The following is a 27,954-nucleotide window of genomic DNA, read 5'->3' on the forward strand; positions in this document are numbered from 1 at the left end:
AAAACTCCGGCCACTACCAAAAAAAAAAAGCCAAATTATTCTTAAAAAAAAAGCCAAATTAAAATAGTAGTATGAGCGAAAATAATTACTCCCTCCGTCCCAATATGTAAACCCCCTTTGCCTTTTTCACATTTCTTAAGAAAAGTTGTTAGTGTAATTAATGTGTCTATTTTGTGTGTTAATATTACCAAATTGTCATTTGTTTGTATGTGTATTAAATTTGACTTTACATAAGTTAGTAGTATTAATTAGGGGCATGCTTAGGAAAAAAAATAATAAATGCATCTAGTAATTTGAAAAGAAGTTTACATTTAGGAACAAATATAAAATCAAATTGATAGTTACATGTAGGGACGGAGGGAGTACTTTACACCATTGAATGCAATGTTTTTCCTTTTTCAATGCGCTAATCAATTAAAATAGTAGTTTGAGCGTAATGATGACATCACTTATATTTTTTAGTATATCTTTAATTTGCTACTAAACAATTTTTTTTGTTTTGGGTTTGTAAATTAAGATTAACTAGTATGAAAACTCGTGTCAAGCACAAACTAGAATTTCGTTAAATTTAATATACTAGTATGGACACTCGTGCCAAGCACGGGTTAGAATTTCTTCATCCTCAATAGAGAGAATATTGTAATGTATCAAGTGTCAGTTAAATCTCAACATTGGATAAAAATTGGAGGTTAAAGAAGAGATAAGTGAAAAATAAATCATGTACTTAAGTCTTAAAATTTTGGATGAAGATGTAACATCATATTCACTTGTGTGGTTTCTCTTTCTGCAATGTGTCGATTCACACAAGTGTTGGCTCCCCATAAGTCCCAATGGTGATATCATATCCGCTTCAACATTTTTGGGGAGCGGAAGCGGTTCGTAGTGGTGGATCGCAAACACGGAGAGTCTCATACTTAATGGAGAGATGTTAATGCGTTAACTGTGAGTTAAAATAACGCATTGAATGCAATAGTATATGTTGAGCAACATATAAGTGAGATGACTCATGTATTAATGTCTTAAGATTTTGGGTGAAGCTGTGATGTCAATCTTACCTGTGTGCTTGTTTTTAACCTAATAATATGATACTGAATAAAGGTTCCCACGAAAGTTTCAACATTATGATGACTTGTTTTGTCAGTTTTTTAGTGTCATTTGTTTAATTTTGTATCTTAAATTTTAGTTTTGGGATCTCATTCATTTTCAAGCAATTTTTTATTCAACCTCTATTATATTAAATTCCTTCACTTCTGGTCTTTGGTGCGATTTGACAATGAAAAAATGTAGATGTATATTCTGCTACTTATTAGACATTTTAAATTGATGTGACATATTTTTAATGAATCAATTATTTTGGTAGCATAATTACCCATTAATTTTCAACTCCTTCAACAAATTCATAAAATTACCAGCAAATCATTTTATTCCATGTACTCTCACAAATAAAGCACACACTCCTTAGTTTTTCCCTCATCATTTGTCTCGTGCACACTCCTTTGTTTTAAAAGAGTTTGACTTTCGAGTATCTTTGTTTAGCTTCCACAGTAAGTTATGCAGTTTATTGTCAATTCCATTCAATTTTTTTTGGTTGGAGAACCATTCATAAAGTCTTGTGAATTTTTTTTTAAAAAGCAAAGATAATATTTTATTAAAAATATAACAAGAAGAAGGCACAAGTCATGCCATAAGTCTAGCAAAATTACACTGTATGCTTCTGTTTTTATGCAGGGACTGTTTCGGCCAGCTGCTGGTTTTTGGTGGGGTGCGCTGGTGTTTGTGCAGCCTTGGTTTTTTGTTTGGTGTTAGTGGAATTCAGGCTTCAGGTTTGGCCGTGGTTAGCGCCTGTGTTGTTAGCAGGTGGTGTGTGGAAGGCTTAGCGGTTTGGTTTCTTTGGGAGTTTTCTTTGGGTTTGTTTTTTGTTGTATCCCTTTGTTTTCTTTGCTAAGGGGGTTTTTTATTGAGTGGTCCGGCTGTGATTGTGCGGGATGGATAGTCTCTATATTGTACTCTTTTTCCTCCTTTGCGGGTTTAGCATTCTTTGTGCTAGCCTAGCGTAATAATATTAGCTGATTCAAAAAAAAAAAAAAAAAAACACTATGCATAACAGCAACAAAATTGTCAACACAGAAAGCACCTCTAATAAAGCAAACAGAAATCCAGCATTGACAGAATGAAGCTCCATAACAGACTCACAACACAATGCTCCAAAATCAATGAACCTCTCACTTGTACCTTAAAAATGATGGACTTACATGAATGATGCAATTTGGTCCTAAACAAAATAGCAACCTAGTCTTTTTGTGTGGACCATCTAATGTGTTAGTTCACACTAGTAAATATTAACTATTTTGATTTGTTTAAGGGGAAACAAAAATGTCACTAGATATGTCAAAAGTATGTATAACGTCACCAAATACGTCAATATAAGAACAAATCTCACAAGTCACAACACATACATAGTCACACTATAAATACTCCTTGTAGCTCCCACATGTTTGTAATATCGACAATATAACCTATACTTTCATTACTACTCAAAGAGACAATTCATTCACTTACTTAATTTTTGTCACGTTGAAATGGCAACACAACCTGAATTTGAACATCCAAACAAGGCATTTGGTTGGGCAGCTAGAGACTCTTCTGGTGTTCTTTCCCCTTTCAACTTCTCTAGAAGGTTCATTCCTCCATTCACCTCTTCATTTTATACATCTTTTTAACTAAGAAAATGCTAACAATTGCTGAAATATTATTTTAATATGTTGAGAACAATGTTGTTGGCTAAATATTTATTTCTTGGTGTGTCATGATCTTTCAGAGAAACGGGTGAAAAAGATGTCGCATTTAAAGTACTGTATTGTGGGATATGTCACTCGGATCTTCATTTCATAAAGAATGAATGGGGCATGTCTACCTATCCACTAGTTCCTGGGTACGTATGCTTCGAATTACTTTAACAAACCATATCTTAGGAATTTTTGTTTTACTATACTTCAATTTTATTCTAATTGATATATGATTATAGGCATGATATTGCTGGTATAGTGACAGAGGTGGGAAGCAAAGTAGAGAAGTTCAAAGTTGGAGACAAAGTGGGTGTGGGATGCTTAGTTGATTCGTGTCGTGCATGTCAAAACTGTGAGGAAAATCTTGAGAATTATTGCCCTAAACAAACACTAACTAACATATAGTGCCAAATACAGTGATGGAACCATCACATATGGAGGGTACTCTGACTCAATGGTTGCAGATGAGCACTTTGTAGTTCGCATTCCTGATGGCTTACCACTTGAAGCTGCTGCTCCTCTCCTCTGTGCTGGTATTACTGTGTATAGTCCTCTTCGATATTTTGGACTCAACAAGCCTGGTATGAATATAGGAATTGTTGGTCTTGGTGGACTTGGTCACTTGGGTGTGAAGTTTGCAAAAGCTTTTGGTGCTAATGTAACAGTAATTAGTACATCACCCAACAAAGAGAAAGAAGCAATAGAACACCTAGGAGCTGATTCATTCCTTATGAGTCATGACCAAGAAAAGATGCAGGTACAAATATAAAATCAAAGTTATAATAATATTCTTAATTGGAAATGGCAATCTATTAACTAATTGATGCCAAATGATTTTATAGGCTGCGACGGGTACTTTGGATGGCATCATCGATACAGTTTCAGCGGATCATACTCTCTTACCTCTAGTTGGATTATTAAAGTATCACGGAAAACTTGTAATGGTCGGTGCACCTCAGAATCCCATGGAGCTCCCTCACATTCCTTTAATAATGGGTAAGTTTTGGTGCAGGGCCGGCCTAAGGGCCAAGCAACCCAAGCAAGGGCTTTAGGCTTCAAAATTATGGGTGAAAAAAAAAAAGGTCTCTAAAAAACTAATTTGGTTATAAGTATATTATATGATAGATAAATTAGAGATATTTCCATAATATAACTGATTATTAAAAAGGCATCAATTACTCTTGGTCATGAATTCAAATTTTGATCTCCACAAAATTGATTTTATATAAATATTATGTTAGAAAAATATATTTTTAAAGACCACATTAAATTTTTTGCTTTAAGCCTCTTAATCTCTAAGGCCGGCCCTGTTTTGGTGTATGTCTATATATATATGGGGCTGCTAACTTACTCACATCCAAAAATGAAGGAGTAAGTTAGCAACTGTAATATCCCGCCTGTCAGTATCGGTATATTACCAGTCGATCACGTCAGAGGAATTAAAATCATGGAAAGTAAGTTAATGGAAATATTTTATGAGATGTCAGCTTTTTACGGATAAAATATCAGAGTCGTTTTAAACACGATAAAGGCAAGGGCATAATGGTAATTTCATGGGGAAAGGATATTTATTTGGATTTGTCCCAAAATATCTCACTTTCCTCTTTCTTTTCTCTATCTAGGTTTTGTTTGTGATTTTGCTCTCCCTTCTCTCTTCTTTCACGCCACCCTTTCCTCTCTTCTTCACCAATCCTTCTCTAATTCTTCTTCCATACCAAGCATATTTTCTTGTTCCTTCTTAATCCTCAAACATATGGAAGCTTAGTCTTCTTTGATCCTTTATCTTTCCTTTCAAGAAGTGATCTAAGATTCTAGGGTTTGGTCTTGATCAAGAAACTAAGGCTTTAGTTGTTGTTTTGGGAGCTTATGTGAGTATGTTGCATGGGATTGATGAAGCAAGCAAGAATCAATTATGGGTTTGCTTTGAAAGCAAGAGTTAGGGTTTGTTTGTTGTAAGTTCAAACATGGTTCAAGTATGGTTTCTTCATGTTCAAGGTGTATTAGTTTTGCAAGAAGGAATGACAAGTTGATTGGTTTGAGCAAAGGAAGCAAATGGAACAAAGTTAGGGTTGTGGCTTGTTTGAGCTTAGAGCTTGGGGATGCTTCAAGAACTTGGTTAGGTGAGTTCCATAGATAGACTTCCCACCCTTTGGGATTATGATTATGCCATGTATGTATGTTATGAATAATATGAAATTTTAGGGTTCAAGTATTAGTCTAGTTGCCCCTTTATATGCCATGCATGCTATACATGTTAATACTTGCCATATGAATGTTTTATAAGTTTCCAATGATCAAATATGTTCCAAAACACATAGAGACACTTGGTTTGAGGTTTTTGGGTCAAAAATACCATTTTTAAGTGTTTTGGACTGTCACAACTCGCCACGGCGAGCTAATACTCGCCACAGCAAGTTAGAAGGCAGAACAGGGGGTCCTGCTCGCCTCCTACTCGCCATGGCGAGCAGTTGCTCGCCTCCCCAGTAGTGTTACTCGCCATGGCGAGCAAGTAATGCATTCTGGTACTGCTTGCTCGTTCTGGCAGATTCGGTGATTTTCGTTCCGGATCTTTTGTGCAGTCCTTTTATAGAAGTAAACCCCTCAAACCAAGGTCCTAAATGATGATCATTGTAAGCAAGATTTCTATGATAAAGAAGCAAGTATTAAGCATGTTAGTAAGGCATGGCATATGAGAGAAACATGTTATGAATTGGGTAGCAAGTTATCCTTAAGCAAGGGAAAACTAGAGCCTCGACATAGTCGTCTAGAACTAGCTAGTTAACATGAATTCTTAGAATGACAAGACGCGAAGTATTTTTATATTCGCACATGATTAAGAATGATAGAACAAGTATGTTAAGATGTGGATCGGTTAGTTTATCTCTCCACCATGATTAGGTATGTATATGAACAAGTAAGGGTTTACCACTAATCGGTTCGATTAAGGTTCCGAGGTAAACAATCAAGTATGTACATGTTTAATTTATGTATACGACAAGACCATGACTAATAAGTAGGTGGCATGTCTCTTGCTATCCACATCAGGGGGATACAAGAGGTTCTCGATCTAAGGGGAACGATTCAAGCCGTAAGGGACCCGCATGTCACTGAAATTAACAAGACGTAGGTGCTCGTGTCTCTTGTTATCCACGCCAGGGGGATACGGGAGGTTCTCGACCTAAGGGGAACGGTTCAAGCCGCAAGGGACCCGCACGACACCGAGGGAGTCCGATGTACGTACATCGGTCATGTATGGGATTGATCTCGGGGTTACTCCACCCGGGACTATCCGTAAAATGAATCAAGATAATAATTGTTTGTTCAACGCTAACCTAATGAATGAACTTAGATACGTTTATGCATGATATGAATACGATTATGTTCCTTATGATTATGTTATGGCATGTAGTATGATTCATGCAAGACCATGTTAAGGACAAGAACATTAGATGCTATATGACAAGTTTAAGGCATGGAATAGAGCAAGATAAGAATGTTACACCGATGACGATCTTAGGTTTCCCCTAATCGTCCGGTTTAGAATCATGTTATGATATGTTAAGCTTAGGCCTTGATACGTAGATCGTATACTTGGCAATGCGGTTTTAGATACCCCTTGACCGCCATGACATGTGTAGGAAGTGAAACCTATAACAAGTTAAGATAAAATTAAGACGGCCCTAGTATGCACAACCGTCTAAGTATGCAAGTCCCCACACACGTATAATCAACCGTCAGGTTGTAATGTAGACACGTGGTGACCGTAGGTTTCCCCTTGAGGTTGCCTATAGCCTAGGATTTAGGGGAACTCACTGAGACATTATGTCTCATCCCAATCCTTTTTGTTTCAGATAAACAGGTTGGATGTCAAGGTAGTAGCCGGATGGATTTTCAGCAAGAGCTCGTTCGTACAAGAAGCATGAAGAATATGGATCTCAAGGATGTACATGTTTTAAATTAGATAAGATATGATGTATTCATAATGTACGAATGCGTTTTGTTGTATATAAATTCATTCAAAGTTTTTATGTTGTATATTTTAATGTATCCAGTACTAAATTAAACGCACGTGCCAGACTTTCTAGATACGTCTGGTATGGGTGTTACAGCAACCCTACTCCCACTTGCCTTTGACCAAAACACCCCTTTGTTTTTATCTTAAAATAGTTTTAAGTAAAGGATAATTGAGTAATTTTGTTTCTTAAAAAAAACATAGTAACCGCTTCCGATATTTGCGTGTGTTTCTCAATTTTGTGTTCCGTTCAATTTATTTTTTCCTGATAAAGCCACATCTTGTTTTTTTTTTTTTTATAAAAGAAAATGCGAACAAAGAATACACTAATCCCCCCACCCAAAAAAAAAAAAAAAAACAAGAATACACAAATTTACACAGTGCTTCCAACGATTTTTCATTTTTTTTAACATTCTGCTTCCAATGAACTTTTTTATTTTTTTGGAGAACCTTCCAACGAACTTATGAGCATCCTAAAAAAAACGAACGTATGAGCTTATGTATAAATAATGCATGTTGTTCAGTAATTTTTTATTGTTAAGAAAAGAAAAGAAAAAAACGTTGTGCCATGCCGTCACGGTTAAAAAAATATTGTTAAAAAAAGGACTACAGGGCAAATTACGGTAATGTCCATCCATTAAATATTGTTTGTTGATAACACAATGGGTTTTTCAGTAAAAAAACAAGTGGAAGTAGGGTTGCTAACTTACTTCTTCATGTTTTTAGGTGGGAGTAAGTTAACAGTCTCACATATATATATATATATATATATATATATATATATATATATATATATATATATATATATGGGGGCTGTTAACTTGCACCCACCTAAAAACACTAAGGTGCAAGTTAACAAGCTGCACCTACTAGTTATTTACCAAAACACTCATGTTTTTCTATTATAAACAAATATTATTTATGCTATTTACAAAAATGACCTTTTAATTAAAATAAAGTTTAATAGAGACAAAAGGGTGTTTTAGTAAAGTACAAGTAGGTGCAGCTTGTTAACTTGCACCTTAGTGTTTTAAGGTGGGTGCAAGTTAACAGCCCCCACTGTTAACTTGCACCCACCGAAAAACACTAAGGTGCAAGTTAACAAGCTGCACCTACTAGTTATTTACCAAAACACCCATGTTTTTCTATTATAAACAAATATTATTTATGCTATTTACAAAAATGTCCTTTTAATTAAAATAAAGTTTAATAGAGACAAAAGGGTGTTTTAGTAAAGTACAAGTAGGTGCAGCTTGTTAACTTGCACCTTAGTGTTTTTAGGTGAGTGCAAGTTAACAGCCCCCTATATATATATATATATATATATATATATATATATATATATATATATATATATATATATATATATATAACGTTCCCACGGCTCTAGTGTTTGATTTGAAATAATAAAAAAGTTCAAAGCACTACTATGAATTGTGATAACTATTTGTGTGCATATTGAATTCATTTATATTATAAGTTTTGACATAGTCAATCAACGTTTGAAATTTATCATAACAATCTTTAAATTTATGATTGATTGTGATCGATATGTTCACGGTTTAAACCCTTTTATACATATGAAAATAAATGTATAAACATTTTAACTTGATGATATTATTTATTGTAGGGAGAAAGACGACATCTGGCAGTGACATTGGAGGGATGAAAGAGACGCAAGAAATGATTGATTTTGCTGCTAAACACGATATAAAACCGGACATCGAAGTCATACCTATGGATTATGTTAACGCAGCAATGAAGCGACTCCTCAAAGCAGATGTTAAATATCGATTTGTGATTGACATTGGAAACACTCTCAAACCAAGTTCTTAAATTTTGTACAACTCCACTGCCTTATGTATGGATCACCGTCACAACTATTATGATTTTTGTTTGTTTATCCAGTATTCTCGATTGTTTTTTCTTGTTCTTGTATACAATAAAGGTTTTTTATCGTGGACATAGAGTCTGCAGTTGAAAATGATAGGGATTCAAAATCACCACTATTGACATTTATGTCAATGCATAATTTATGTATTTTCTCTTTTTCGTTTTAGAATAATGTATGTGATAACATCATATTTTTATAGGAATTCTAACTTGTTACAACTAGTGCAGGAACTTGTGTCTTGCACAAACGAGTTTACACCAATTTCTAAACATTTCAATAATACTCCCTTTGGTCTTATTTATAAAAGAAAGTTGGGTATACAAAAGTTGATGAATCTGGACTGAATTGTTAACCAGATACATTAACTTTTGTTGACCAAAATTTCTCTTATAGATAAGACCGGATGGAGTATCTAGCAAAGCATATACAACAATGATTGATAAAGTACATCGATACAATATATATTCGTTAAAAACAAAAATGATAAATCTGCAAACAAACTCACAATATATATTAATAACATAAAACGACAAAGTAACTATTCATACTAATACAACTATAATTAAGTGCCTAGAATACTCATGCATCTTGATCTTAATGTTGAAGACACCAAATTTATTAATTGGATCTGTACCAAATTCATTGATTGAATATTTACTGGATGGAAGTTGATGTGGCAATTTGAATTGATCAAACATCGTAAACAGACGGAAAAACAAAACAACCTCGCACAAATACGGAAAACAAAACATAATCACACTAAAACATGAAATCACAAAAAAGCATATGGGGTAATTTATTATGTAACAATCCAAAATCTTGGCAAATTTTATAATTAAGTGCAATTGAGGGACCTAAATCAAAACATTTGAATTACTCCATCTGTCCTAATTTTTTTTTTTTTTGAAGGACCATCTGTCCTAATTTATAAGGTGATTTATAAAAACAAATTGTCGAGAATGATAAGTTGCTTTGTAATGTCATTGTAGCATTAATGATTCTTTTACTATCATACCCTTTACAATATTTTTTTTTGACAAGATACCCTTTACAATATATTACTCTCTTCTTGCAATTATTTAAATTTCTCTTCCCAATACAATTAAAGAAGTATAAATTTGTAAAGTTATATATAATTTTTTTTCCCATACAAAAGTAATTGATTGCATTTTTTCAATTGTACTGTGAGATTACCACACAACTTATATTTTGGGACGGATGAAGTGCATGTTCGCTTTTGGTTTGTCTTTGGTTCTATTAAAGAAATCAATTATTGATACCTTAAAAATCGATTTATACATTTCCTGCTATGGAAATTGATTTTCGTCCAAATAAAAACCGATACAGCAATTCTTTACAATAGAAATTGATTTCTGCCTTGCTAAAAAATTGTTAACGAGTTATCAAATTTTGACGTTTTGATTTTGACAATTTGTGCATAAGGTCCAAACATATTTAATTTTTCACAGTTTGTTTTGAAACCATCGCCGTGTATTTTGAAACCTTCTACTTGTTTTAAAAAAAAATTGATAGTATGAGAATGAATAATGTTTCGAAAGCATCAATCACAAAGGTTCTTTATAGACAAACGTTGCAGATATGAATGTGGCATGTTCTTTGGTATGAACTTGAAAAATTGGATTAATTTGAATCTTCTCCATGATCTTGGAGAGGAACGTGACGTTGATTGGTCGATCATGTGAGCCAATGGTTACCATTTTTTATGGCTATGGAGTAGGGATGAGAATAAGTCAGGTCTGTTTACAAGGGTTTATAGTTTAGCCTACGACAAGCATGCGCATACTTTTTTCAGTCTTAGGCTTTTTTAAAAGCCTATCTAGCTAAAAAGATCAGTTCACGGGCCATTAACATAGCTGCTTAGGCTTATTGGGTCAGCCTACTGCCTACTTAAGTAAATAGGAACAATATTAATTCTTAATTATATTATATTTTGTACTTTGAATTAAATTATAAATTTGTCAATCTTTTCAATGATTTTTTTGATGTAAATTGGGTATCATTCGTGCACGCAACTACGGAGACTAATCTCTTGAGCCTACTCTTCATAAGATTTTGGACGTTGGTGCATTCTCATGGCTGGATTCATACTCAGGACCTTGGTTAAGATAGAAGAGACACGTGTCATCTCATCTAAGCGCTCTTGGGTCCTTTTCAGTGATTTAAGTTGGGAGTTTTCATTAATTTTTTGCATATTTAAATATATTATTATAAACTAGAATTGAAATAAGATATAATAAATAATCAAATTCTCTCAAAATTCATGTTAAATATCAAAGAGAATTTAATATCATTCATCTATTAGTTTGCTAGTTTATTAAAACTTTGATCACATTACTTATTTAAAGATGTTCATATGAAATAAACTTCTTAACAAGCTAGCATGCCATATTAGGCTTGCTTAGACCTCCAAATTTTTGACAATCAGACTTAAGTCTTGCAAAGTCTAACTCAGCTTAGCCTATTCCTCCCTATTGTGGAGGAACAAAGAGGGTCATTGTGATGAATTTTGTCAGTCTCCTCTTCCTTGGAGTGTTATTACCATCAAAAGAATGCTAACATAATTGTGAACAACGATTCCTAGAGAATTATAGTTCCAATCGCATGGAAGAGATCGGAGGAAGATTGAGTTCGTTTAAATATAAGACCGTGCTAGAAGAGGTGACCAAAAGAAGAGGTGTGGAGTGGAGGTCTCATTAGAGGTATGCGTGGAAATTATTTTGTTTTCCGTTGTCTCTAAGAATGTAGGGTGGTGCAATGCTTACATTGTTGAGTTGTGGGGTTCTCAGAAGCTTGCAATATATGGAAAACAATGTAAGCATATTACTCCCTCCGGTCACTATTATAAGCAAAAGTTAGCTTTTTAGATTCATTCAATAAATGATGTATGTGGTCTATATATAGACCACATACATCATTTAATGAATGAACGTAAAAAATCAACTTTTGCTTATAATAGTGACCGGAGGGAGTATGTGGCTCGCTGATGCATTAGCTAATCATTGCCACAATTTACCACACTCCAATTAGTGGGATGATCCTCCTAGTTTCAATCTTTATTGGTATATATGCTAGAGATTTCTCATGTTTTCCAAATATTAGATTTGTTCCAATTGGGTTTTGACCTAATCCCCATATTTTGTATATTTTTTTTTTTATAAATCTTTTGTCTTATTAAAAAATTCAATTATACAACCACTACGATCTTTATGATTGACAGTTTAAAAGGTCTTTACATACACAATGTATATTTATTAAATCCTACCTTTTTTTTTAAAGTATGAGTTATAAGATGATGATAATACTTTTTTTTTTGAACAAGACAAAATGGAATTAAATAACACAGCAGTCCCAAAAGCACAAGGAGTGCCTAAGCGACTGCCAAAGGAAACAAGAGTTTACATCATGTACAAACCAACCAGAAAAAGCACCGCTAGCCTAAACCCAAACAAACAATAGGGCTAGACCACCACTGTTGGGTGCCGAAAACAAAAGAAGCTTTTCTAGCTTTCAACCACCATAGAGACAACATTTTCACCTTATCTAACAAACGGGTAATGGGGGTTACAACATTATTAAACAGACGATTATTGCGCTTATTCCACACAACCCAGGCACAAAGCAGCCAAACAAGTTGCATGAAAGAACATCTAGACTTAGCACCACCTGTCAAATAAGTAAACTGTAAAAAATGATCAAAAATATCATCAGCATCAGCCCCACAGCACCCGATCCAATCACGCACCAAATGCCAAAGAGCCCCAAAAGTATCACACTGTATAAAAAGATGTTGAGCCGTTTCCTGTTGCCCACAACCAGCCACACACAATGACATATCAGCCGCCAACGCCCGTCGATGGATCAGATTCATCTTCGTAGGCAACCTGTCCCGAAGAAGTCTCCAAGCAAACACCGTAACCTTCAAGGGAACCTGCTTATGCCATACCAAATCTGCAACTGAAGCCTCATTAACCTGGTCCTGAGATGTTAGCAAATCATAAGCACCCCGAACTGTGTAACCACCTGCGGGATCAGGAAGCCACACCCACCTATCTGTAACATTAGTAGACAAGAGAACATCAAGCAGTAAAGTCCTACACTCTCCTAACAACTCCTCCTCCCACTGCCACAACCTACGCCTCCACCTCAACACCTCCCCCCACGACTCAAAGTCAACAGACAACAACGTAGCCACAGACACAAATTTGTTCTCTGCTAACTCAAACAACCTCCTAAAACGAACACAAAAGGGGACATCACCTAACCACCTATCCAACCAAAACAACGTATCAACCCCATCACCAACCCTCCGCACCACCTGTCTCTCAAACCAACCACAATCCCCCTCACCAACCGAACCAAAAAAACGACTCACCTCCTGCCACCAACACGAAACACTCATGCCCCTACCTCCAACCTGCCACGTAATTCGCCATACCTCAATCCCCCTCTATCAACCAACATCCGCCAACACCACTTACCTAACAAAGCAAAATTAAACTCCCTCAACTTTCTCACACCCAAACCTCCATACTCCTTTTTGGAACAAACAGACTGCCAGGATATCCAAGTGATTTTTCTATGATCCTCACCCCCCCCCCCCCAAAAAAAATTATTAAACAAAGATTCAAGGGAAGAGATGATACCTGATGGAGCTTTGAAAAAAGAAAGAGCATAGACAGGCAGAGAAGTCAAGATAGATTTTAAAAGTACCAAACGACCGCCGCAGGAAAGAAACCGGCTATTCCAACTAGAAAGTCTATTTTTAATTCTATTCACAATTGGTTCCCAAAAACACAGACGACGTGGATTACCCCCAATGGGCAAGCCCAAGTAAACAAAAGGAATCGTACCTACTTTACAGCTCAGCACCGCCGCCGCCTCATGAAGCCAAGAATCAGAAATATTGATCCCAACCAACAAGCTTTTATTAAAATTCACACGCAGCCCCGACATTGCTTCAAAAATAAGCAAAGAAGCACGGAGGGCACGAACATCCCCCCAACTTTTAGTACCAAGTAACAACGTATCATTCGCAAATTGAAGGTGAGACAAAACCACCGAGTTACCCGCTCCCACCCCAAAACCTTGGAACAACTGAGAGTCAACCATAGCTTTCATTAAAATATTAAGCCCTTCGTCCGCCAGTAAGAACAAAAAAGGGGAGAGGGGATCCCCTTGACGGAGTCCCCTGAACATCTTAAACTCATCAGTGGGGCAACCGTTCACCAAAACTGATGTCGCAGCAGTACTCACACACTCTCTAATCCATTTTCTCCAAAGCACGGGGAACGCCATCCTCTCCATAACAACATCCAAATAGTCCCAATCAACCGAATCATACGCTTTTTCAAAATCGACTTTAAACAACATAAGGTCCTTCTTACCTCTACGCGCCTCATCCACCACCTCATTAGCTATAAAAATACCATCTAAGATTTGACTAGCAAAGTGAGAAAAGACCGCTTGCCTAACCTGATGAACACCCTCTATCTCCACCCCATCCACCAAAACAGAACTCAAAGCATTACGCCGTCTCCTAGACGACATTTCCGCGTGAAAAAAATTCGAATTCGCGTCCCCTTCAGAAAGCCATTGATTCCTAGATTGCTGCCAAGATATACTAGTATGCAAAAATTCCTAGATTTTTTATTTAACATCTTAAGTTTTCGTTTAAAATATAAACACGATAAAGAAAAATTTCAATTATATTTAATTTTGTTATTTTAATGAAATAATAGAGATAATACAAAAACATATTTGAAAATGATATGAATATGAAGAGACAAGAAAGATAGTTTTGTTTTTTTAATAAGCTAAAATGGAATTCATTACCAAAAATGGTTCATCTCGCACAAGGCGTGCAAAAGAGAACCATCCAAACACAATACAAAGTTATGTCTATGTTGCCAAAAAAAAAACATCACAAAATATCAACGAAATAATAACAAAAAGAAGATTACACCATAACACTCATACAATGTAAAGGGTGTCGCCACCAATCATGATAACTGAAGGCGAAAGTGTGCATTTTGGCCTTTAACCACAAGAAAGACATTAGTTTGACCTTGTCTGCTATGTGAACCGAATCCAAAGCCTTCTGATTGAAAATCCTATTGTTTATTTCCATCCAAATAATTCAGGCACAAGCAAGCCAGATATGGAAACCAAAGTATCTTCACTTTCTTTAGAAGATACTCGTGTCATTTCATCTAAGCGTTGTTGGGTATTTTAGGTGATTTTCAGTGTATTTTTATTTCTTTTATAAAAAAAATGAGGACCATAAACACCAAAATCTTAGATGTACCCCTAATAAACAAAATAATAAGAAAAACCTAAGAATACCGATACCTTTTTTTGTGTGTTAATCATCTGATTCTTAGGGGAAAAGGACATTGTTAATCCAGAGTTTGGTCAGAAGTTAAGTAAAAGTTGATCAAGAATTGTTCCATCTGTAAATCAAACAAATCAAACTCAGATTCTCCTAAACAGTGTCTATGTTGGGACTCATTAACCACTTAAAACACCGACTACTCTATTATACTTGATTAACTTTCATTCATTTAATTTTAGGTCCCTTATATGACTTTTTAGGTCTTGCCTGTCTTCTATCCGAAGCAACCACCAACTTAGGTATTTAATATGAGTATAATTTTTTGAGGTACAACAAATTTGGTTAAGAAAAACATCTGAATCAGCAGCCTCTCTTTTGTTCGTTTCTTTTGTCCTTGGTTAGACACCTAATTGTTTTTTTAAAATTCAATATCTGGGTAGGATACATCAATGTTATCACCAAATACATCACTAACATTTTTAAAAATACATCACTAACATGAACGAGTGATTTAAGATTCTCCTAGTTTCTTAAAATGAATAATTATATTTACGACAGATCTACATACAAATAAAAATTGTTGGGAATCAGTTTTTTTTGACAAAGTTGGGAATCAGTTTTAAAAATATTTAAAAATAAGTCTCAATCATCTCTTATCTGTATTTAACTCCTTCACTATGTACACTACCAAAAAAAAAAAAAAACTCCTTCACTATGTAAAAAATACTTAAAATAAGATTCTCCTTGTTTCTTTATTTTTCTGTCTTGAGGAATGAATGTAGACAACATGACATGCTCACGGCGCATATAAATAAGTTTATTATTGTATGACTTATTTTTAATGATGATGATATCACTTTCATATACTTTTTATTTTTTTAGTATTAATTTATCCCTTTTCTTTTTAATGATGATGACTTCACTCGTATTCATTTTATTTTTTTTGGGTTTTGTTAACCGGTGTCTCCGAAGCATTGGTTAAGAAACTAAAAATAGAAAGAAATGATATAATTTGCATTGAAAAGTGCAACTTTTTAGCTTTTAAAATATAGAATACACAATTTACAAGAAATCATTTCCATTTATAATTTCTTAACAAGTGCCCCGGTTAACTTTTTCTTGTTTTTGTAAATCAAGTGTTAATCGTCACAGAAGTTCACATACACTTTGGTCAAAAAAAACAAAAAGTTCACATACACAATCGTAAGATTTAATATCGAATTGAATAAAGGTGTGAAACTTAATAATATTGTCGGTTAAACTAAATTAAACACCGATAAAACTTTTTTGTTTTCAATTTTTTTTGAAGTCGTCCTTTTATATTTCTTTTTCCTGCACTATTCTCAGGATAATCGTTATAAATATAGTTCTCTAGCTTAGCACATGCATCTTAACTTCACATCATCGTCCTTTGAGTTCGAAGGCACCCAAATACATATTTTTTTTTTCTCCTTTTGACAAATTGAAATGGCAACACAGCCTGAATACGAGCATCCAAAGAAGGCCTTTGGTTGGGCAGCTAGAGATCCTTCTGGTGTTCTCTCCCCTTTCAATTTCTCCAGAAGGTTCACTTTACCTCTTCATTTTATACATTTATTACTATTGTCAAATAATTTATTTTTGTTTATACTTTTTTTCTTTAATTTAAGCACAAGATATGCAAACATTAGAGATGGAAAATACATACTATCTGCAGGAACGCAACAATAACGCCATGCAAACACCAATACAACAGTAGCAAACAAATAAACACAAATTGCAGCAGCTTTCAAAACAATAACCAAGTTGCATTTAATTTCAGCAACTTTAGATTATTATTGACAAAAATTTGAAGTAACAATTAAATAGGAACAAAAAATTTCTAGGAAAGTCGTTATCAAAAAAAAAAAAAAATCCAGGAAAGTGATAGCTAAAAATGAAAAAGGGAGTATATTCATGTGAAGACCTAACCAAAACATTTTGAGGAATAAGTTAAATTTTGACATAGAGCTTTTTTAAAGTCCATAATAAATATTTAACTAGTACTATTACATTTTTGTTTGGATTTTATTATCTACATCTCTAAAGTTCTTTAGCAATAATTAGAATTATCATTAATTTTTCGATGGATAATAAAGTTAAATCATTTAATCTCTGTTAAGGCTAACAATTTTTGGGATACAGTTTGAATTGAATCTTCTTAACCTAATCTCTGAAAAAGTCCAAACCCAACTTCGACCAGTCGATGTTGGCTGGATAGTTCATTTTGACACCTCCACATATGACTCTTTTATCCACCTAATTATTTAGATCTAAAGTGATTTCCTTTGTGATAAAATTTTTCCTTGGGTCGCCCTTATAATCATGATGATTATTATAAGACAACATAAGAATGAATCTGTAACTTATTAAATTTACTTCTTATAGGGAAACAGGTGAGAAAGATGTTGCATTCAAAGTGTTGTACTGCGGGATATGCCACACGGACCTCCACATGGCCAAGAACGGATGGGGCACATCCACCTACCCATTAGTTCCAGGGTAAAGTTTCTACTTTATTAACATTTTGTTTCATTGTTATTGTTTTAGCCATGTTTAAGAAAACTCTACTTACATAAGTAACGGAATATATCAGTCATACATATGGTTAGTGCATGACAATAAATGACTCAATATCTCAAATTAAAACTTGTGTATGTGTTCCTTGACAAAAAAAAAAAAAAAACTTGTGTATGTGTTCAAAGTTCAATGATCCCTCTTTATCTGATATTTGAATGAAAACTTTATTTTAGTCGATGAGAAAATGAGATAAAGTCCAAGTTCAAATAGATATTTGAGAAATCATCAAGTTTTGGTCCCCTATTTTGGTCCCTTATTTGAGAAAATTGAAGAAACTTGATGCCACATACAAACTTGATGCTGCTGCTCCCCTCCTTTCTAATAGATAAATGTGTCCAAACATAAATTATTTTATCTTCTATTTATTTTTAGCTAGAATCAATTTAACAAGATAACTTAAGTTAATTATTTACAGATTTTACTTCAACCAAATTATCCCTTGTTAATAATTGTTAGGTCTTTTTTAGATGAATAATTGTTATGTCCTAATCGTCTATTTTCTAACCGTGATTTAGGGACTAATGATATTATTTTTTTGAGAAATGATATTTGTACAACCACTTTATTACAACTTTTTGACAACTTTTTCTCTCATACTCACAAGAGGAGAAAATTGGTTGTCTGTCTAATTTTATTTGTACAAATATCATTTCTCTAAAATGAATGTTCGCTCCAAATAAGTTAAACATTACTCTGTACTTTATTAGGTGACACAATTTTTGCTCAACATATGTGAATACATTAGTTTGACATTTAATATCTTTAATTATTTATTAGTAAATATAATAAAAAAAGTGATAATTTGAATATATTAATCGAGATAAATCCAACATTTTTTTAAAAAAAATCCAACATCTTTTTTTTTTTTGAGGGAAAAAAAAATCCAACATCTTATATACTACAATTTGTCTTTATATATAAGTAAGAAAATAATAATTAAAATATGTTATAGGAATAATGCACATGATCAAACTAAATCATTTGAGACGGAATGAGTAATATCAAAGAATTACTGATTACCGATTACCAAAACAAATTCATTTCCATTCTAACAATCGGTATAAGAATTACAGGCACGAAATTGTTGGTGTAGTGACTGAGGTGGGAAGCAAAGTAGAAAATTTCAAAGTTGATGACAAAGTGGGTGTGGGATGCTTAGTTGGTTCTTGCAGATCGTGCCAAGATTGTGATGACAGTCTTGAAAATTACTGCACAAAATTTATACTGACATATGGTGCTAAATATAGTGATGGAAGTATCACATATGGAGGCTACTCCGACTCGATGGTTGTAGACGAGCGCTTTGTGATCCGTATTCCTAATACCTTACCACTTGATGCCGCTGCTCCTCTCCTTTGCGCTGGAATAACTGTTTATAGCCCTCTTATATATTATGGACTCAACAAGCCTGGTCTACATGTGGGCGTGGTTGGCCTGGGTGGGTTGGGCCATATGGCTGTAAAATTTGCCAAAGCTTTTGGAGTTAATGTGACTGTAATTAGTACATCACCAAACAAAAAGAAGGAAGCAATAGAACACCTCAAAGCTGATTCATTTCTAATTAGCCGTGATCCGGATCAAATGCAGGTAAATCACATATATACGTCCAGGTCTATGTATATTTTTCTTTTCAACTCAGTATCTGGTCCCTAATTTGGGGGACCAATTCCACTGTCCACTAACGAACGTTCATGTCTATGTTAGTAATTCATACGTGATAATTAGTTAATAAATGTTGATAATTTTCTAGGCTGCAACGGGGACTTTGGATGGTATTATTGACACAATTTCTGCTGATCATTCCCTCTTACCCCTAATTGATTTACTAAAATCTCATGGAAAGCTTGTATTGGTTGGTGCCCCCGAGAAGCCTCTTGAGTTACCGGCATGGCCTTTACTAGTGGGTAAGCATATGAAAATTATATTATTATAGAACATATCTTAGTTAAATAGGTATAAACTTTGATAAATTAGTTTGCTTAACTTAATGTAAAATATAGTGCATATATCTTAGAAAATTAAATTTAACTTTGATTAATATTTTGATGTATTGTAGGGAGAAAAATGGTAGCTGGTAGTGGAATGGGAGGGATGAAGGAAACTCAAGAGATGATTGATTTTGCTGCTAAACACAATGTACAGCCTGATATTGAAGTTATACCTATGGATTATGTCAATACAGCAATGGAGCGTGTCCTCAAATCAGATGTTAAATATCGATTTGTGATTGACATTGGAAACACTCTTAAAACAAGCCCTTAAATTTCAATAAGTAATAAGTATAAGTGATTATCTACATTTGAGATCCTTCCAAATAAACATTTGCAATGTTTTTATTTGTAATATTTCTATTGTAATATGATTGCTATTTTTTTTTTTTTTTGACAAATGTAATATGATTGCTATTGACGGTTGAAATTATCTACAAGAATAAGATCATGAGATCAGAAATCCATTGATTTTTGGTATATATTTTTATTAAACATATTTTAGATATTGTTCTGCACTATATTCAAGTGTTACCCATGATGAGTGGGGATTACAAATTAAAAGATCAAATAAAAATAAGGTTTCTTATCAATAAAGCATATGATGGCTCCTCCTCTTCAATAACTTCAACAACGTCCATATTTACCTTTGTATACCATCTAGCAAAGAACAGGTTTAGTAGTTAATGATATTTTACATTCCCATGGTTTTTGATTAATCCATATTTTGTAGTTATTTTGCATAAGCAGTCAATTATTCTCACATGATAGCACCATTACCAACCCTCCAAAGTACAAAATACCATATTTGTTTAGAATTTGCAAAGATTGAAGGATGCATCTCCTCATGTATAGATAGGAGAAATTTAAATACCTCCGAGAGGTAAGTAAAAAATCCGTCCTAGGGAATTGTATTTAATTAGGGAATCATTCTTAGGGGAGAACCCTTTTATACGATGTAGGTAAGTATTTAGGGATTAGGGCAGAACCCTTTCATACGATGTATTTGGTTGAAAAAATATATATAATATTTTAAAAGAATATATTAAAAGCAAAAGAATTTTTTATTAAAAATAGCATGATTGACATTAAGCACAAGACATAGAAAATTGCATAACAACATTATAATAACGATGGAAATCTAAATTATCCTTGGCAAGTGATACACTTAAAGCTCATGTTTTTGTTAAACTATTTGTTCACCCGTGAATCATGCTAATGTATCGTGCAAAGTTTAAGAGCTTGGTTTCAATGTGTTTCCAATATCAATCACAAATCGATATTTCACGTCTCCCTTAGCAAGACGCTCCATTGCTGTGTTGACATAATCAATCGGAACAACCTCGATATCCGGCTTTACATTGTGTTCTGCCGCAAAATCAATCATTTCTTGAGTCTCCTTTAACCCTCCAACTTGACTTCCAGCTAATATTTTTCTCCCTGTCAATAATTTGAAATTAACACAAAGTGAGCATAATTAGCATTTTCTCCTGAACCATTCTAAGGGAATATATATATATATATATATATATATGGAAATATTTTTCACTAGACCATCGACCCGTGCTCCGCACGGGTCTTACCAGCTCAATTACACGCAAATAAGTTACACATTGTATACTATGTTAATATGAATAGGTCAATTTGTTACACTTTAAACAATGTACTTGATAGTTCACATGATGTGAAATACTTTATATTATTCGCAAATAGGTTACATTAGGTACATCGTTAGTTGCTATTAGTTACAATACATCAATATAAAAGTGTTGCTCGTATATTTACCTTCTTCATCGGTAATAAGTATCTTCAACCCATTTCTTGAAGTAACTTTCGAAATTGCAACATAAAGTTGACCATGTGAAAACACATCATTTGGCAAATATATCCCAACATTCTTTAAAGATTGTCCCTGACTTTTGTTAATAGTCATTGCGTTTGAAAGAACCATCGAAAACTGTCTCCGTTGAAATTTGAAAGGAGTCCTGACGTCGGAAGGTGTAAGATATAATCTTAATATAAAAAGAGACATATATTTTCATTGACGTTAAATAAGTCATGGTAAAAAATTGTACTACCATTTTTTTTAAGAAACGAAACTAACCCATTGAAATTGGCATAAGAGATAATCAAATTTGATACCTTGTATTACCATTAAACATTAATTTTCATAAATTACGAAATACTTCCCTATAAAGCATATTGGAAATTACAATAGCATTTTCACCATCATCATCGCTTATCAATAATGCATTAGTGATTGAGCTTAGATGTCGTACACAAAAGCACCATGAATTTGGTAATAAATAAATTTTATACTATTATGAAAGATAAATAACTACGAATTAAGGAGTATTACATATGAAATAAGATCCTTTCTATTGTACTTATCATTTGATTTTTCTCCATTTTCAATCCCCCACCATTAAACACATCATCCACTTTTTTTTTACTAATTTAAACTCTCATTTTATCTCTATTTATAAAGGTTGAGATTCCACGTGAAAAAACTAAAGGGTATTTTCAATGGAGAGAATCCATTTTCATAACATATGCATCCATTTCCTTTACATATACATTTTCTTTCATGAAGACATTTGAACCATGAGAGGTGGTGAAAGCATACAAAGTTAGTAAATCACTAAGCCACATACAATCTTAGCCTAAAATCATTATCATACACACAATTTAATACCCTTCTCATATCTATTTATTTCCTCTCATGAAAATAGTCCAATTTAAAACTTGAATTATTTCTACCGGATTTTAGGAGAAAGATTATATATATCAAAGTATAGATGTCAAATAACCTACCAGCTTCAATATATTTTTTTTTAGGGAGCTTCAATATATTTTAATAGGTTCTTTGCAATATATTCAATTGTTTATCTTAAACAATTGGTAACAGCCTAACAGGTCCATTATTCGTATGTAGCCGTACAGTTCTTGCATTTATATCACATGTGCTTGTTAAATAATCAAAAGAAAAAGATGACACAAAAACAAATATCCATTTGTTTATATCATTTTCACAAATGTTGCCAAAATAAAATTCATAAGGAAATTGTACCAAAAAAAAAAATCATAAGGAAACAAAAGTGATATCTAATAAAAAGAGATCTAGAAAAATAAAAGAGATGGTTAATGGAATAATGCTAGCAATCTGAGATGCCATATTTCAATGAAGCTTGTCTTGGTTTTGATACCCTTTTCACAATGGCTCTTCATCTCCGTGCCCAGGCAATAGGTTCAGTGGATGGTGCTACAAAATTTATGGAAGTAATGCCACCAAAACATAGGCACATAATTGGATGCAGTGGTTTGTTATTTGAACAAAAGATTAAGACAAATTCACATGTGCACCTGCTCTTGCTAGAGGAGAATAATACCGAAGTATTTTTCAAGCACAATCACCCCTTTTGTTTTGAACAGAATATGCAACTGCAAACAATAATTATGAGAAGAAAGGTAAGTTATCCTCATTTCTATCCATTCTTGAGTCAAACTTCATTATTCATCTTCTATCTTTTATATCAAACATTAAGCAATATAAAGAGGACACATTAAGTATTGCATCAGTCATTATACATGTAGCAGAAAGGTAAGTTATCCTCATTTCTATCCATTCTTGAATCAAACTTCGTTATTCGTCTTCTATCTTTTATATCAAACATTAAGTAATATAAAGAGGACACATTAAATATTGCACCAGACATTATACCTTTAACAGTTACAATTGAAGTATGTATTTGACCTTCCAACCCCTTATTCATGTGATTTGGCAGCAACATGCAATAAACTGACACCAATGGTTTGTAAAATCAAATTAACTGTATAAAGTTTCATATAATCAATGTATTGTATTTTATATTATCAAGGTTTTTGTTTTCAAAAAGAAGATAAGTCATAATAGGAGGAAGGCATTGTAGTTCCTTCTTCTCACATGAGAGGACATAATAAACAATAGCCACATGAAACATACAGAGCAACCCAAATTACAATTCACAAAATAATATTAGCAAGCTAGGAACAATAAACCACACAAATAAGTACTCATCTGAAATCCATAAAAGAAAACCGAAGTTACAGTTGAATGCACGGATAAGAGACAGCCTTAAACTCCTGAAGAAAATGGAACAAAATTCGGTCAAATTTTGTGATATGTTTTGAATGCACAAAATTGGGAATATAGGCAAGAGAAAAATGTTATACCTAAGTGAGATTTGGAATTTGATATAGATGCTTAATCTATTTGAGCTGCTCCAATACATTTGAACTTGTAAAAATTACACCAAATGAAGCTCCTATGTTATGCTTTACCGTCATTTCAACCAATATAAACTTCAAAATAAAATAAAAAAACTCATTTTTATTTATAATTTATGCTAACACGGACAAAAGGATCACGCATGCAAACAACTTACAAACTATTAAACTAACATAAACCCTGCAATTGAGGCATGCATCACTTCAAAAAAAAAAAAAAAAACTCATGTTCTAACTTTATGATGGCACACAAATATAGCGGAAACAAATCGAGTTAAAAGATTGGTAACACAATGAACCCATATAGAAAAACGTTAAAAAGGAAATAAGATAGTATTAATAATAGATACTTTGAACAATTAAGCATATAATAATCTTTGTTAAATGGTAACCATACAAAACGTAAAGACTTAGAATATGTCTTAACATTTTTAACCATATAAAGCAATATGAGGAAGAAACCAAGTTTAATTATCAACGTTTCTAGAGTATCAATCTCAAAACACCATAAACTCAGCATTGCGGCTCCTTGACAATACGATTGTTTGCTAAAAAAAATCCAATAGTTCAGCCACAAATTTTCTTTTCCAATCCTCAAATTACCTCCAAAACATTTCTTGCATATGTTGTCATATTGGAGTAGCCTTGCGCATTACACACCCATAATTCTGCTTCAGTCCATAAACATGCCCAGATGAAAACTTAATTATCTTAAAAATAAAAAATAAAAACCTACTCTTTTATTACCATGTAAATTTATTTCTCAATTGAAACAAATGAAAAACTCAAAGTATGTGCAAGTGTAAAACATATGAAGACAATTTTCAAAATCTTCATCCAAAATTTCAACAGCAAGCAAAAACATATGAAGGTAAGCCTCCAAATTTATTCATCTATGTGTCTATAGCAAGCAAAATATAACAAAGCATTCATCAATCATTACCTTAAATACATCTGATGTGGGATTCTCTTATGGCTCTCAATCTCAAGATTCTCGCAATGATTTCCGGTGAAGTGGCGGAATAAGAAATTAAAGGGTGGAGAAGCAAGATGTAGCTAAGACTAAGACGCTGACAGACCTGATCTTCTCTCATCCGTGTGTCAAAAATAGTAGCTAGTACATTTCATAATTGCTTTGCGGTTGCAACCTTTACGGGACGGTGGTCGGAAGTGAAGACGATGAAGGTAGAAGGTGGAGAACCTGAAGTTAAAATTGAAAGGAAAGTGATTTGGTTAGGTTTGAAGTGGATGAAATGGAATGTTAGAAAATGGGTGAAGGAGAAAAGGTGTGGTAAAGAGCCATGAGATACGTTTTTCAATGAGAAAGATATGAGAAAGGGGTTCTAAGCTATGAGTGGTTATTGATCTATGAGCCTAATGAAGTAATTATTATGCATTAACTTAGGTAGTTGGCCAACCAAAAGACACTTAAGCAATGCACTTGTACATTTGGGAGGGAAGTTTAAATTTGAAATAACATTAAATGAGATGACATTGGCTTGTAGGACACACCTTGGAATGATGCTTAGGAGGGAAAACACTTAAGCTATTAGGGTTTAGCAAAAGCTTGACCTAATTAGCTTTTAAAGTAAGTATGATATGCTTACCTTGAATTAAAGTATATTCAGGAAGCTGCAAAGGCTGTACTATTACACCAAGCATTATAAGCTTTCCATGAGACTTCAAGAGACCAATCATTGGTAAGAGAGGATGAACAGCTGAAACGGTGTCAATAATACCATCCAAAGTACCAATTGCAGCCTAAAAAATTATCAATAGTATTAGTTTATAAATTGTAATTGTCAATTTCTGAAATAATGCATCTCAAAATCAAATGAATTACATATTGTATGGTACCTGAATCTGCTTTGGGTCACTACTTATCAGAAATGAATCAGCTCCTAAGTGTTCTATTGCTTCCTTTTCTTTGTTAGGTGATGTACTAATTACGGTCACATTAGCACCGAAAGCTTTGGCGAATTTCACAGCCATGTGACCAAGCCCACCAAGACCAACAACACCTATATGAAGACCAGGTTTGTCGAGTCCAAAAAATCGTAGAGGACTATATACGGTGACACCAGCACAAAGGAGAGGACCAGCAAATTCAAGAGGTATGTTGTCAGGAATGCGAATCACAAAGTGCTCGTCTGCAACCATTGAGTCGGAGTAACCTCCATATGTGACGGTTCCATCACGATACTTGGCACCACATGTGACTACAAATTTGGGGCAGTAATTCTCAAGATTGTCATTACAATCTTGACATGATCGACATGAATCAATCAAGTAGCCAACTCCTACTTTGTCTCCAACTTTAAATTTCTCCACTTTACTTCCCACTTCGGTTACTACACCCGCAAGCTCATGCCTATATTTATTACATCAATTACAGCAAAAGTATATGCTACATTGGTTTTTTAAAATTTCCCTTTCATTTATATTTTAATTAATCAATGATATTAAAAATAGTCAATTATTTTTAGTTGTTAATTTGTGCAAAAATAGTTGATGAATCTCTTAATTTAGAATGAGTATTATATTTACAGACATGGATAGTACTAATAATAATAACAAAGATAATAAAAAGGAGTTCAAAACATACCCAGGAACAAGTGGATAAATGGAAGTGCCCCATTCATTCTTCGCCATATGGAGATCAGAGTGACATATCCCACAATACAAAACCTTGAATGCTACATCTTTTTCACCTGTTTCCCTGAAATTTTGGTGCACCAAAGTTGAATTAATTAGTATCCAGAAACATAGATCTAAATAATTTAAGGGTGTTGCCAATGAAGTTTGGTTCAATTATGAGGCAAAAAATAATTCTAGTTTGGTTCATTTTGGATGTCTCTTTAAAAGAATGTATGATGATAATGCGGGTTTAATTTAGATGTAATTTTGGTTATCTAAATTACAATCTTAAAAATTATTTTAACACTTATATTAAAACTAATAGATTTTCAAAACTAACAAATTTTAAGTAGAGGCATCAAGATGTTGGTAGATCCTTTGATGTGTATCAAAAAGTTAGTAGCAGTATGTCACTAATTTTTAATGATGTGGTTTAGTTTAGTATTAGAGTTATGGATCGAAAACTAAACCGAACCGATCTATTCTTATTTATTTTGGTCCAAACACATTCAAGAAATATTAGTAAACATCAAATATATTCATTCAATTAGCACATTCCATCCAATTCCTTGTTTTAAACTTTTATCAGTGGAAAAAGAAAAGGCAAAAATATTAATTTCCTTGAAACTAGTAGTGGGGGAAATGATGCAACAAATAATGTTAGAAATATGCATTAAATTAATGAAGAGTAGATTAATGAAGTAAACCTTCTTGAGAAATTGAAAGGGGAGAGAACACCAGATGGATCTCTAGCTGCCCAACCAAAGGCCTTCTTTGGATGCTCTACTACTTTAGTTTCTGTTGCCATTTCTAACTCAGTTATGATAATTCAATGATATGCTCAAATTCAGGTTGTGTTATACGGTATTTATTTAGAAAAATGGATACAGCATTAAGTTATGGATATTATTACTAACATCTACCAGTGCTAGTTATGGATGAGATATTTATAAGAGCTGTCAGGGTTGTTGTATTGGGACCATGCATTTGATCACATTCATGACTCATTGACTCCTAAGGCGATTAAGGCATCTGCCTCTGGCCCCATCATATAATACTACATAGGGTGATATATACTATAGGCCAGATTACAGATGAATACGACGATTAACTAATACATGTAGGTTGAGATTGGACATAAATTGTAAGTCAGTCACTTGATTTTTCGGCCTGTAAATGTGATTAAAAGTAACTTACGAAATACTCATCTTAAGGTGATTGATAAGAGTGACAATAAATTAATATAGATGTGACGTCGAACACCATCTATAAGAGAAATTGCGACCGCTGAATCAGAGAAATTGACTACCATTACATCAAAATTATTTCCATTAAAAATATTGTTGAAAATTAGCGGGAAAGTCGATTTCCTTATTCCTGTTCGTCAAAAACCACGACACAATTGAGGAGAATCCTGACAC

General features: G+C 33.6%; 4 protein-coding genes and 1 pseudogene across 4 annotated transcripts; 3 read left to right on the top strand and 2 right to left on the bottom strand.

Moving 5' to 3' along the window:
- Window positions 1-2,497: 2,497 nt before the first annotated feature.
- Window positions 2,498-8,910, top strand: LOC146920844 (putative mannitol dehydrogenase). Its single transcript, XM_085714283.1, has 5 exons — window positions 2,498-2,677; window positions 2,819-2,932; window positions 3,026-3,543; window positions 3,629-3,782; window positions 8,429-8,910. The coding sequence occupies exons 3-5, from the start codon at window positions 3,241-3,243 to the stop codon at window positions 8,632-8,634; spliced, it is 663 nt and encodes a 220-aa protein (XP_085570409.1). The 5' UTR covers window positions 2,498-2,677; window positions 2,819-2,932; window positions 3,026-3,240; the 3' UTR covers window positions 8,635-8,910.
- Window positions 2,580-3,191, top strand: LOC146920845 (cinnamyl alcohol dehydrogenase 2 pseudogene; annotated as a pseudogene).
- Window positions 8,911-12,143: 3,233 nt separating the features above from the next.
- LOC146920846 (uncharacterized) lies at window positions 12,144-14,260 on the bottom strand. Its single transcript, XM_085711210.1, has 2 exons — window positions 13,424-14,260; window positions 12,144-13,088 (listed from the first exon to the last, which is right to left on the bottom strand). The coding sequence occupies exons 1-2, from the start codon at window positions 14,258-14,260 to the stop codon at window positions 12,144-12,146; spliced, it is 1,782 nt and encodes a 593-aa protein (XP_085567336.1).
- A 2,171-nt stretch (window positions 14,261-16,431) lies between these two features.
- LOC146920847 (putative mannitol dehydrogenase) lies at window positions 16,432-20,125 on the top strand. Its single transcript, XM_085714287.1, has 5 exons — window positions 16,432-16,609; window positions 17,451-17,564; window positions 18,716-19,229; window positions 19,393-19,546; window positions 19,699-20,125. Exons 1-5 carry the CDS (start codon window positions 16,512-16,514, stop codon window positions 19,902-19,904), a joined length of 1,086 nt encoding a protein of 361 aa, XP_085570413.1. The 5' UTR covers window positions 16,432-16,511; the 3' UTR covers window positions 19,905-20,125.
- A 550-nt stretch (window positions 20,126-20,675) lies between these two features.
- On the bottom strand, window positions 20,676-27,372 carry LOC146920848 (putative mannitol dehydrogenase). The gene is made up of 5 exons (XM_085714285.1): window positions 27,241-27,372; window positions 26,502-26,615; window positions 25,754-26,267; window positions 25,504-25,657; window positions 20,676-21,070 (listed from the first exon to the last, which is right to left on the bottom strand). The coding sequence occupies exons 1-5, from the start codon at window positions 27,339-27,341 to the stop codon at window positions 20,865-20,867; spliced, it is 1,089 nt and encodes a 362-aa protein (XP_085570411.1). The 5' UTR covers window positions 27,342-27,372; the 3' UTR covers window positions 20,676-20,864.
- Between the last annotated feature and the right edge of the window lie 582 nt (window positions 27,373-27,954).

This window comes from Medicago sativa, chromosome 5 (genome assembly GCF_051527215.1).
Source record: "Medicago sativa cultivar Bolivia chromosome 5, Bolivia_mono, whole genome shotgun sequence".
Lineage (NCBI taxonomy): Eukaryota > Viridiplantae > Streptophyta > Magnoliopsida > Fabales > Fabaceae > Medicago > Medicago sativa.

What these genes read in the sequence shown, in the direction of transcription:
- LOC146920846 (XM_085711210.1), bottom strand. Translation starts at nt 14,260, where the DNA reads ATGTCGTCTAGGAGACGGCGTAATGCTTTGAGTTCTGTTTTGGTGGAT. An exon ending in TTTCCTGCGGCGGTCGTTTG is followed by an intron (nt 13,089 to 13,423) that starts GTACTTTTAAAA and finishes TGTTGGTGGCAG; the next exon opens with GAGGTGAGTCGTTTTTTTGG.
- LOC146920847 (XM_085714287.1), top strand. Translation starts at nt 16,512, where the DNA reads ATGGCAACACAGCCTGAATACGAGCATCCAAAGAAGGCCTTTGGTTGG. An exon ending in GTGATCCGGATCAAATGCAG is followed by an intron (nt 19,230 to 19,392) that starts GTAAATCACATA and finishes ATAATTTTCTAG; the next exon opens with GCTGCAACGGGGACTTTGGA. An exon ending in GGCATGGCCTTTACTAGTGG is followed by an intron (nt 19,547 to 19,698) that starts GTAAGCATATGA and finishes GATGTATTGTAG; the next exon opens with GGAGAAAAATGGTAGCTGGT.
- LOC146920844 (XM_085714283.1), top strand. Translation starts at nt 3,241, where the DNA reads ATGGTTGCAGATGAGCACTTTGTAGTTCGCATTCCTGATGGCTTACCA. An exon ending in ATGACCAAGAAAAGATGCAG is followed by an intron (nt 3,544 to 3,628) that starts GTACAAATATAA and finishes ATGATTTTATAG; the next exon opens with GCTGCGACGGGTACTTTGGA. An exon ending in TCACATTCCTTTAATAATGG is followed by an intron (nt 3,783 to 8,428) that starts GTAAGTTTTGGT and finishes TATTTATTGTAG; the next exon opens with GGAGAAAGACGACATCTGGC.
- LOC146920848 (XM_085714285.1), bottom strand. Translation starts at nt 27,341, where the DNA reads ATGGCAACAGAAACTAAAGTAGTAGAGCATCCAAAGAAGGCCTTTGGT. An exon ending in CCTTTCAATTTCTCAAGAAG is followed by an intron (nt 26,616 to 27,240) that starts GTTTACTTCATT and finishes CCAAAATTTCAG; the next exon opens with GGAAACAGGTGAAAAAGATG. An exon ending in GTGACCCAAAGCAGATTCAG is followed by an intron (nt 25,658 to 25,753) that starts GTACCATACAAT and finishes ATAATTTTTTAG; the next exon opens with GCTGCAATTGGTACTTTGGA.